General features: G+C 38.4%; 1 protein-coding gene across 2 annotated transcripts; it reads right to left on the reverse strand.

The window, feature by feature from the left end:
• Positions 306–11,054, reverse strand: LOC105165806. Of its 2 annotated transcripts, none has more exons than XM_011084968.2 (10): positions 10,974–11,054; positions 9,498–9,505; positions 8,787–8,962; positions 7,596–7,656; positions 7,404–7,502; positions 6,548–6,642; positions 6,116–6,229; positions 5,950–6,017; positions 4,279–4,389; positions 306–2,910 (listed from the first exon to the last, which is right to left on the reverse strand). In XM_011084968.2, the coding sequence occupies exons 3-10, from the start codon at positions 8,916–8,918 to the stop codon at positions 2,622–2,624; spliced, it is 969 nt and encodes a 322-aa protein (XP_011083270.1). In that variant the 5' UTR covers positions 8,919–8,962; positions 9,498–9,505; positions 10,974–11,054; the 3' UTR covers positions 306–2,621. The 2 variants fall into 2 exon arrangements, 1 of the variants encoding a protein (XP_011083270.1); XR_002287324.1 differs by having other exon boundaries at positions 2,788–2,910; positions 4,192–4,389.

An 11,054-nucleotide genomic window follows, 5' to 3' on the forward strand; every position in this document is an offset into this window, starting at 1 on the left:
GAAGAGTTTAAAGGCCTTCCTAAGTTTGATCCATTTTTTCCTCCTTTGGCCTTCCATTCTCATTTTGTCAACTGACTGCATTTCCATTTCCCCAAGTAGGGAAATACTCATCACAAACAACAGGGTTATCAGAGTCGCAACAAACTTCAGGAATGGATTCATCACACTTAGCAACATTTTCAATATCATGGTTATCATCGTGCAGTGCAGATATCATCTTCAACATGCAAATCAGTCTCCACTTTCGAACCAGAATTAACATCCGACGTCTCAATTTCAGGGTTTAGAATTTTTTTTAAAAAAGGAAGCTTTTTGGGGTCCCCCTCCCTTCTTCATTGAAAATAAAGTACAGTACGCATTAGAACATAATCAACAAAATATAGAAATAGGAGTACTACTCCTTTACATTTTGACACGACCTCAACTATTTTGTTTCTTCCATTTTTTCTTGATTCGATTTGTGTTTATCCTTGGACTGCACGAGGTACTCCTCCGTTTCATCACTCGAATTTTCACCTCCGTATTCCAGACCAGGTACTCCTGTATCCTGTCCATGAGGTATCCTGTATCCTCCCCGGCCAGACTGTCGAGAAATCAATTCCTCATGGACATGATACAAAAGTACCTGGTCAGGAATACGGAGGTAAAAATTCGAGTGATGAAACGGAGGAGTACCTCGTGCGGTCCAAGGATAAACACAAATCGAATCAAGAAAAAATGGAAGAAACAAAATAGTTGAGGTCGTGTCAAAATGTAAAGGAGTAGTACTCCTATTTCTATGTTTTTTTGATTATGTTGTAATGCGTACTGTACTTTATTCTCAATGAAGAAGGGATGGGGACCCCAAAAAGCTTCCTTTTTTAAAAAAAAATACTAAACTCTAAACCCTGAAATCGAGACGTCGGATGTTAATTCTGGTTCGAAAGTGGAGATTGATTTGCATGTTGAAGATGATATTGCACGGCACACGATGATAACCATGATATTGAAAATGTTGCTAAGTGTGATGAAATTGATGAATCCATTCCTGAAGTTTGTTGCGACTCCGATAACCCTGTTGTTTGTGATGAATATTTCCTTACTTGGGAAAATGGAAATGCAGTCAGTTGACAAAATGAGAATGGAAGGCCAAAGGAGGAAAAAATGGATCAAACTTAGGAAGGCCTTTAAACTCTTCAAAATTTTGTCACATTTTGGAGTGGCCGCTGGACAATTGAAGGCTTGGGACGATACTGATGAATCAGATGGGGAGGATATACTGATGAATCAAACGGGGAGGATATACTGATGAATCAGAGGGGGAGGATGATGTCGCTCCGATTAGCCCACACCCAATTAAGATTTGGGTCCGGTTAGCCCACACCCGATTAAGATTTGGGTCTAGTATGCCACCTGAACCGCAACCCGCTTGACACAAAGAAAGGAGAGCAGTTTTATTAGAAGTAGCAAAAAACTTGTTTTCTTATTACAATGTAAAGGAATAGTAGTCATCATTTTGTATTTCGTTGCTTTATTTTGTAATGATGCCTGTTGTTCTTTTTTAATGAAGATGGGACGGGGACCCCAGAAAGCCTCCCCCACCCTCGGGTGCTTTTATTAAAAAAAAAATCCTAAAGCCTAAATCCTAAACAAAAAACCATGCACCTGGCCAATTTCTCTCAACTTCTCACTACCATTATGTGAGATTTACACACACTAGCACTTCCACCACCCACCAAGACCAAACCACCACTCTTTCAGCCTCACCACCACCACTAATAAACAGCCCGTCACCGCATCCGTCGCGGAGGCGCCGCCGGCCAAAAAATCTCACCGATGCGTCTCAAGACATGGCCACCAGCGTCAAACTCATCTCGTCGAGCTTTGGCCAACCATGATGCACATCGCCTGAATCTCCACCGGACGAGCCGGCACGGCAACCGTGAAAGTTTGTGATTTTTGCCCAAAAATTGCCAGAATCTTCTCTCTAAAATTCCAACGCCGTCAGATCGATTCACCGTCCAAGCCATACACCGTTAGATTTACCTCACTGAGTAGAAGATTTCCCCTCAATCAATTTCGTGATTGGCCAACGATCGCAAATGGACTTTTAGATCGACTACAACGGACAAATCGCGTTGATTCGCCGGCTACAGAAAGACCCATGATCGCGGACTAGTACCGTTAGACTCACCTACTAATTGCGGTTCTAATGAGACCAGTTTCACCAATTTTCATCAACTAGGCGCAAAGTTACGTCGATTTGAAGTTGTCCGCCATCGTCCACCGCGACCACACACTCCGCCGTCGATTTCTCCGTCGTCACGGTGACCCACAATCGCGGACCACATGCGTTTGAATCCTCTCCTTATTGCGAGTCAATTGGGACAGATCTCATCAAATTTCATCACCTATATGCAGAGATCTCGAGTTTCTCCACATCGCGCAATCGCCACCCTTTAAGCCGCTGTTCCGCCGCCGTCTGACGTCCGTTTGCTAGCGGAGTTACACTAGTCAACTTGCTTCGTCCTGGCGCATCCATCCATCCGGTCTGAAACGACCATCGATTACACGCCTGAATCGCCTCCTCCGACAGCCGGCGATGGTCAACAGGCACGGTTGACTGATTTGGTTCAGTCAACTCAGCCGGTCAAACAGAAACAGCAACCAGCAACCTCAATTTCGACACAGTACCTTCCGAAGAAAACGTTCGCGAAAGTTGTTGCACCATCACGGGCATCGAAAATCGCAAATACGACATCACACAAATACTTCCTGGCACACTCGCCACCTCCAGCAATCAGCGCAATTTTGACTGGCGACAATGGTCCTACTTTGGTGTTTACAGATGCTGAGACCGAAGTTCTTGCAGCTCCTTTCAAATTTGCACTTGTTGGCAAATTTTCGCACGGAACTCCGTCGTACAGTAATCTGCACAAATTGATCGCAGGAACTACATCAAAAATAATTTCACGATTAGTATGCTTAATAACAGACATGCTTTGATTTTGCTACCTTGTGAAGCAGATTACTCCTGCCTGTGGCTTCGCCGTATAGGCTTGTCCTAATAGAATTACACTAGAAAACAAAATCCTACTCAATATAAACTATTATAAATATTCCCGTCTAAATATATATGATTTAATATATTTATTACTATCATATTCCCCGTCTAATATTTATTTGCTTCAAGAAACTAACTTCAGCCCTCGATTTTTTGAACATTTGTTGAGTACTAGTTTCAGTTTTTACACGAAGTTTTATTCTTGGGATCATTGTGCAGCACTTTAGAATCAGGTCAAGCTCCTGAAACAACCAACAGTAAAAAATTTCAACCATTCATCACATCCGCCCGCATCTTATATTTTGGTAATAAATAACCTTAAAAAGAATCGAACATGAGGAACATTTTTAAATCTAAAAAACGAAAATGGAGCATCAACATATGATCTGCACACAAGATCTAGAGATGGGGTTGGTGGATGTTTGCAAATAGGAGCTTTGCAAGTTGGTTTGAGCGCAGGAGGTGCAGATGTGCACAGACAACACCAACCTCATACCAAATCTAAAGATGGGGAGGGGATGGTTGCAGGTTGATAAGAGGCGGGGGATTGATTTGGGCAAAGGTTCAGGTGATCGGCTTGTGGTGTGTAGTTTGGAGGATCTGGTTTAAGTTGAACAAAAATTAGAAAAGCGAGAAACTGCAAAATGGAACTGGGTAGACTAGAATTGGGGGAAGCAATAAGAAAGAGAAAGGAGGAAAATTATAAATAAAAATGAGAAGGATACTTCACTCAGACTAGGGGAAAGAACACCATCTAACTTAAAGTTATACTTCCCTTTTCATTCTTATTGCAGCAAATAATCATTTGAAGCAAGCATTAACTTCTCTTATTGAACATTATTGAAGTAGGAGATAATGATGAAATGTTAACTACCAAATCTGAGGTCGTCCACCTAAATATAGGAGTAACCTTAAGAAAGTAGGTCAAGATATTTCTTGACACTTACTGCCTACACCCAAAGCTGAAGTCTATTTACTGGGACATCCTAGGTGAAAGCCATTCGTAGAAAAGCTCACACCTAAAAGGATCTGACTCCATATATCAACATGATGATCCAAATCATGAAATAAATCAGTCCCGGTAATGTCAGACTATCAAAACAGAAAGTGCATTTAGCTTAGGACTTCAAAACACAAGGGCCACTCACACTAGTATAAAAAATGGATGTCAAAATCCCAATAGCTTGAAAATCTTCCGAGGGCTCAAAATCACATGATTCACTCAATTTTGTTACCTACGGGAATGAGTCTCAACATATAGCACTTCTCCCTTCTTCAAGCGTGCAGATGTAAAGAGGGACTTTTTTAGACCTTTGTCTGCAACAGCACTAATGCTGTATTTAAGCCTAGAATAAACCAGAAACAAGAATAAGGGGAAATATCAAACAAGAAATAGCAACGTACCAAAATAACAGGACCATGTGATGTTTGACAGTTTGAATTGCATAACAAGAAGCAATACGTAGAAAAATAACCCCAAATTCCAAAACCATAAAAGATATCTCCAGATAAGATACCCAGAGGTGATTAGTTGATGGAAGTTCATGCACCTTAGCAAAAACAGCATATCAGTTATGCTTGAAGATGAGAAACACGTTTTTCGTTAAACCTCAGTTAATAAAAGTGATTACTAATAAACTTTTAGGCTCCATTCGGTCCCAAGGAAAATGGTAGAAAAAGAAAAATGACGACCACTAAAGTTACACAGTTACCGGATTGCACCAAATTCAAGGATAATAAATCCCAGAAAGTCATGAATTCTATTAGAATTTTGGCTGTGCGTGCACAGCAAGGGAACAGAGTGCAAATACAGTATACCAAACTGGGTCCAGAAAAGGTCGGTCAACAAAAAATTCACCATGAGCATTTCTCATAGCAAACGTCAAATTAAAAATGCATGATTCTTTTTTTGCCATTTCACCCTTTCTTTTTTTACTTTTTGGTAATTTCTGTTTGATTCCCATAAAAAACCAAGGTAAGAAAAATTTAAATTTGAAGGAACATAAACAAAAATGAACTGAATTTATTAAAGAATACATCACCCACCTTAGATTCTATTGAATTACAAGTTCCGGGAAAGGATCCAAATCCTATCCTTCTATTTTCAGTTTCTACGGTCATTAATTGCAAAAAGATAGATTAATAAAGTAAACCTCACCCTCGATTCAGATGTTTAAATTAGCATTTAATTGATAATGAAATTCAAATGACCTTTTTTGGGTGTCTTTCCTCTGATTTCGCATGGTAGTAGAGAGCCTTAGCAGACAGCTTCTCCAAATAAACATTAGTATATTGGTGTATTTTATTAAGCACACTATAAAGAGGATTTTTAGTATATTAAGACGAGTATTGCAATAACTTGATTAAACTTTTTTCCTTTTTTTGCCTATTCAGATATTCTGACCCTAGGATGATTTTTGAATATGGAAAATATAAAAATAATAGCTTCATAAGAAGACAATTTGGTTAATGGTATAACCATCAAGAACCAAAAATAAAGTACCACTTCACAAATGAAGATCACATGTTAATTAATCAAGTCAGCATAGCAAAATCTTAAAAAGAGTAATGAAAATCAAATTCGAAAGGTAATCTCCACTGCGTTGGTAGTATGTATTACAGATACAGAAAGCCAATCCATTAGTCAAATCATTACCAATATAAGATGGTTCTATCATGCATTCTTTGTGTAACTTTCCTCAAAACAATTTTGCACCATGACACTAAAAGAGTATCTAGGAAGTGAAAAACCGATCACATGAATTGAATGGAACTGTGAATAGTTGAAGGGAGAACTACATGCCTTTGAAGAACTAAAGGGCTGCAATAATGCCACTACTGGATTATAAACAACAATAAGTTGCAAAAGATTAAGAAATGTGTGCTCAAAATATATGAATACATACCAAGGCTCCATACAGAGATTGAACTGAATTGTCACTTCACGCACAAACCTTTGTTGGCGCAATGCATTCTAGAGAATGGGGGCGAAATGAGGGGTATGTTAATCAAACTTAATGACAATGAGCAAGGAAAGTGAAACATTCATAATCAGCATCACAAGGAAAATACCGAAGCTGCAGCCCTTGTAGTCATTGTGCGCTCCACAGCCACTGGAGCTAGAGTAGGCTCCATGGTTGATGAATGTGCTAGACAAGGTTCAAGATCAATAATTCCACCTCCTTTCTGGCACACGTACAAAGATCAACAAGCATCATATAAATCAACAGTCAATAGTTTTCTCCTTCTCAAGGAACTAACAAAGAGTAGAAGATATTAAAAAGAAAATTCGATATAGGCCAACCATAGGTGAGACAAAAGGCAGACAGAAACTTCTCTCCCAGGGCGGGGGGGGGTGAAGAAAGCAAGGAAGCAGAAGCAATCCGTTTAACTGAGGCTTTCTAGTTGATGATAAGACTGGTAAAAGGATAGCTGCAGTGGTGGGGACTGGAGGATGGGTTGAATTGAGAATAAGGCATTACTTGAAAAATATTGTTAACCAACCTTCACGACGCAACACCGCTCAACACGATAACTGCAACCAATGGCAGCTCCCCAAGCACGTGAACGAACATTATTCCTCAGTGTAGAAATGTAACCTTAAGAATTTAAATGAAATAGAGTCAACAATAACAGAGAATGTACATGCATAAGAAGAGAATATACACAAAGTTTACGCACTACTATCAAACACAAGTCAATTTCCTCATGCGTTCACAAACTAAGATGCACTCACATAATAAAGTAAAGACATAACAGCAGCGTAATAATAGGTTCTGCAATGAATAAAGTACATATCATCGTAAAGAATGTACAAAACCAATGGGATGCAATTGCTGACTAAAACATTTTAAACATATGAAAAGTTTCACCACAGAATTTACATGATGAGATGCCTACAGATCAGAGTACAGAAAAACCATAGACATGTTTCTTCAAATAGAAAAGATCAAGTTGTCACAGTATCCCACAAGAAAAATCCTGTCCAGTTGTCATCTAAACCAAGGAAAACTGCACCATGAACAAGTTTATCTTGCAGAGAGGTGGCAACCCAAACTAAACAAATTTATTTCTATCATATACAGCTGAAAATTTGATATGTTTACAGATACCATATTACTTATATGGTCAGAGGCAGTAAACTTTATTTATTGATGTTAATTTGTTTTGGTAGAGCCACATCACGATGAACCACCAACCTTTTGGAAACTTTTTAACAATATTTAAACCTATATTACCCCAGGGGGGAAAGGTTTATGTTTTCATGTATCAGATTACTCGTTCAACCTTATGACCAATAGCTAAAATTTGTTTAAAACCATGGATTACTTCTTTAAAGACTGATATTTTTCAAACATACAATCTTGTGGAGGCAACACTCTGATTGTGGCCCGTAACTCCTTAGTAGCAGATGGCGGAGGAGAAGCAGTTGGGCGACAATAGCCTGTATGCATAAGAACTAAACAGCACAACAGTATGTCAGTCAATGTTCCAAGTTTTTCTAGATGGATCAGCAGATATATACTGCAACAAATATTGACACTATAGGTACCAGCCACCAAATCAGAGTCAACTGTGTACACATCTGTCCCCCATAGCTGCCCACCTCTTACCTGCCAAGGAGCATTTCAAGAACTCAAAAAAATGACACAGGAGGAATAACAAACAGGCAGTCAAAAAATAATCCACATAGAAAGGGAAATATTCAAGGAAATCTCAATATCTTATCGGTCAATACAGTAAAGAAGAAAAAGTGTTGCAGATTCAGTCCGCACATGTATACTAGAGCCATGGTGCACCATAACTAACTATGCTTACATTGCTAATACAATATGTTATCAGGACAATCTAGATAAGTAAAAAGGGATTAATGTAATGCAGGTTAGTGGAGTAACAAACTTTAACATACAATGGGAGGATAACAAGAGTGGGACCATCAGAACTATTAACAAAATTGCACAACTAAACAAAAGACCTTCACACTGGATCTCCAAGACAGATGAGACGAGGACTACAAAAGGAGTACTTGGACAAGGGAATAAAATTGAAACACGAGGCAGAATTAGGAAACTTATAATGGAGGATGGACAAGAAGCACACAACTTTTAGGTAATTAAAAGAGTTGTGCTACACAATAGAGTTGCTCACAGAGACTTGGTGAAATTATGTTAAATCATACAAGAGAGAAAGTTCTGAGTAGCATTCACACAACCTTTGATACTGGCCTTTGCATATGGGCTTGAGCCCCTTATTGGATCTTCTCAATTAATATTCGCCTTTACCAAAAACTAGTATACTTGTGGAAGTATAAGAAGCAGAGAGCAAATTTGAAACCAAAACTCCTTGAGTTTTATCCTTCCGGCAGGAATTAAGTTTTCCCAAAATTCTTATTTAAACTGAATTCCTTGGGGTAAAGCAGAATACAAGACAGCAGATTCAGTTTAGATCAAATATTGCCTCTAAAACATAATTAAGGAATTCATTTAGTCGTAGTATAAAACCCATATATATGAAGTAAGAAAATCAGCTGTGGATGAATGAGCATATTATGACTGGTTCAAGCAGAAGCAGACTGAAGTTAAGGCATGTAAACATCCAGATGCAATATCAGAAACCAGATAATTATAGCACACTTTCAAAATTCAGGCAGAGAGAGCAAAAAGTTCAAACAGAAAGATGGACCGTATATAAACTTTAATTTGAAACAGCAACAGCAAAAGCAACTCATATATAATCATCTTACCTGACGATTAGTAGCAGTAACATGTTCAGCTGGTACGCAGATTTCCAAAGTAGGGCCATTCTGAGAGCCTTCGCATGCTTTATCAGCTTGCGATAGTTCATAGTCCTTCCACAATTTTATGAGTTCTTGCATGCATTCACCAATTTTATAAACAACGCAGGATACATCAGCCTTACCTGCAAATAAGCACCATGATCATAGTAGAAAGGAAAAAAAGAATTCATCTGGGCACCATTTGCCTAAAACACAAAGAGTGGGCCACCGATATCATATAGTTAATTTCAAAAAAAAAATGGCTGCACCAAACAATTACCAAAATTAAACATACTGCAGGTATATGAGAACAGGTAAACCTCTGATCAGACTGCTCATTGATTAACTTATAAATAGTCGGGACAAGGCGGAAACTAGAAGTTTCTATCATCATAGTGATCCAGGCAATGATGAAGTTACTTCATTGATCTTTTGAACACCAAAAATATGTTCATGTGAGCATATTCCGAAGTTAAATGTCAAAATCAACAAACATATTAAGCAATAGAGCCAAAGTTTTCAGCTGCACTCAAGAAAGTCATACCACAGAAACAAAATGTTGCAAAAATAAAGTTCAGAGTGGTGTAGATCAGGCATCATAGAGGACAAAGGGGAAGAACTTCCCACTTCACAAACCAATCAAGACCTCCAGCTTAACAAAGCAATTCGAGGGCTTACCTTGTGTCCTGCAAAAAAGTCAAAACACAAAAAGGTTAGGCACATCTTTGCAATCCAAATAATGGAAAGATATCCAGTACATCAGAGCATTCAACTTTTCACAAAGGACATAAACATCTAAGAAACTAGTAAGCAAAATATAAACAACATTTGATAAAAATGAATCGTGAAATTGTACTTACTAGGCCCAACCAATGGAAGGACTCAATTGTTTACACAACTATATGGATTAACCATCAATATCTCAGGTGCATGTGAGGGTAAAGCTAGAAGTTGAAAGAAAAAAGACAACTAGTTCACTCCATATAGGGGTAGATGTGCGGAAATCTAAAGTGTAAAAATCAGTTTCCAGGTCTTGTTTCCACAATTTTCAATTCTTCATCCATGAAGTGCAAGCCCCTTAACAGGAAGAATGACAGAAGAGAAGCAAAAACATACACCAATTGCCGAACAACATCAATTTCATTCCTACATTCGGACATCTGAACTTTGATAAAGAAGAATTGTAAATGATGTGATATTTATTTCACCTTAACCATTTTGGTTACCGATTAGAGGGCTTAAATTTAAACAAGAATCCCCTCAAGGCAGGGGATGGGGATGGGGATGGGGATGGGGATGGGAATGGGAATGGGGGGACAGTTACTCCGAGGAAGAAAAAAGAATTGATGGTAAATTAGACCTTTTTCCCTTTGACTTATGAATATCTAAACTTCCCATCCCTTTTTGCTTATGTGCTGAGTTTCAACTTAGTCCTAATACCTTTAGTCGACCAAACACCTTCAAACCTTTTGATTTTGAATTCCTTTCCTAGATAACCGTAACCTCTCTAGACGACCTACCTTCATCTATCAATCTCACTCCTTTTCAGGGTTAGTATTTCACTTTAACAAAAAGATGTTTAATTTCATCCCCCTTAGTTCAGCTTTCAGAACACTTATTTAAGGGGGTGAGGGTAATTCCTTTTTAAAAGAAAGGAAAAATATAGATAAGATGCACAAGGAAAACCAATCATCCATCGTTTATCATCAAGGTCTCCACTTACCCATAGCATGCTGCACCAGACCCCTTACAACTGAAAGAACTCTTACCTATAATTAAGAATCATTTTTAGCACCAAACCATTAAGAAAAGCAAATTTCCGTCAATCCTTCATCGACGCATTAGTGTAAACTATGAATGTTCCAATTGTTTACATTTAAACTCATAAACGATACGTGAATCCAATACATAATCTCGTATGTCCCAACATGGTTTCGGCGTAACCCAAGCATCATGTCCCTCTTACAAGAAAATTTTCAGCCTTAAGAATACGAATGGAGGTCATTCGTTTTTATAGCAAGTTGATGCTATATGGGCTAAACTGAGATGGAGCCCAAATAAATAAGCATAAAACAGGCATAATCATCTCTTTTCTCCGCATACAAAATGCATTTAGAATTCAACTTGTCAATAAAAATAAATATATATATATACCCTTCATGATCATTGCTAGACGGCCTAAAACGCAATCCCGGTTTCCCATTTGAGGACTACCCCTTGGCCCTAGCATCCTCT

This window comes from Sesamum indicum, linkage group LG6 (genome assembly GCF_000512975.1).
Source record: "Sesamum indicum cultivar Zhongzhi No. 13 linkage group LG6, S_indicum_v1.0, whole genome shotgun sequence".
NCBI classification, from domain to species: domain Eukaryota; kingdom Viridiplantae; phylum Streptophyta; class Magnoliopsida; order Lamiales; family Pedaliaceae; genus Sesamum; species Sesamum indicum.

Excerpts from the sequence above, each read along its gene's own strand:
- LOC105165806 (XM_011084968.2), bottom strand. The coding sequence starts at position 8,918 with ATGCAAGAACTCATAAAATTGTGGAAGGACTATGAACTATCGCAAGCT. Across the intron at positions 6,643-7,403 it reads AGTGTTGCCTCCACAAGATT|GTTACATTTCTACACTGAGG; the intron begins GTATGTTTGAAA and ends TAAATTCTTAAG. Across the intron at positions 4,390-5,949 it reads AATCTCTGTATGGAGCCTTG|GCTTAAATACAGCATTAGTG; the intron begins GTATGTATTCAT and ends GGTTTATTCTAG.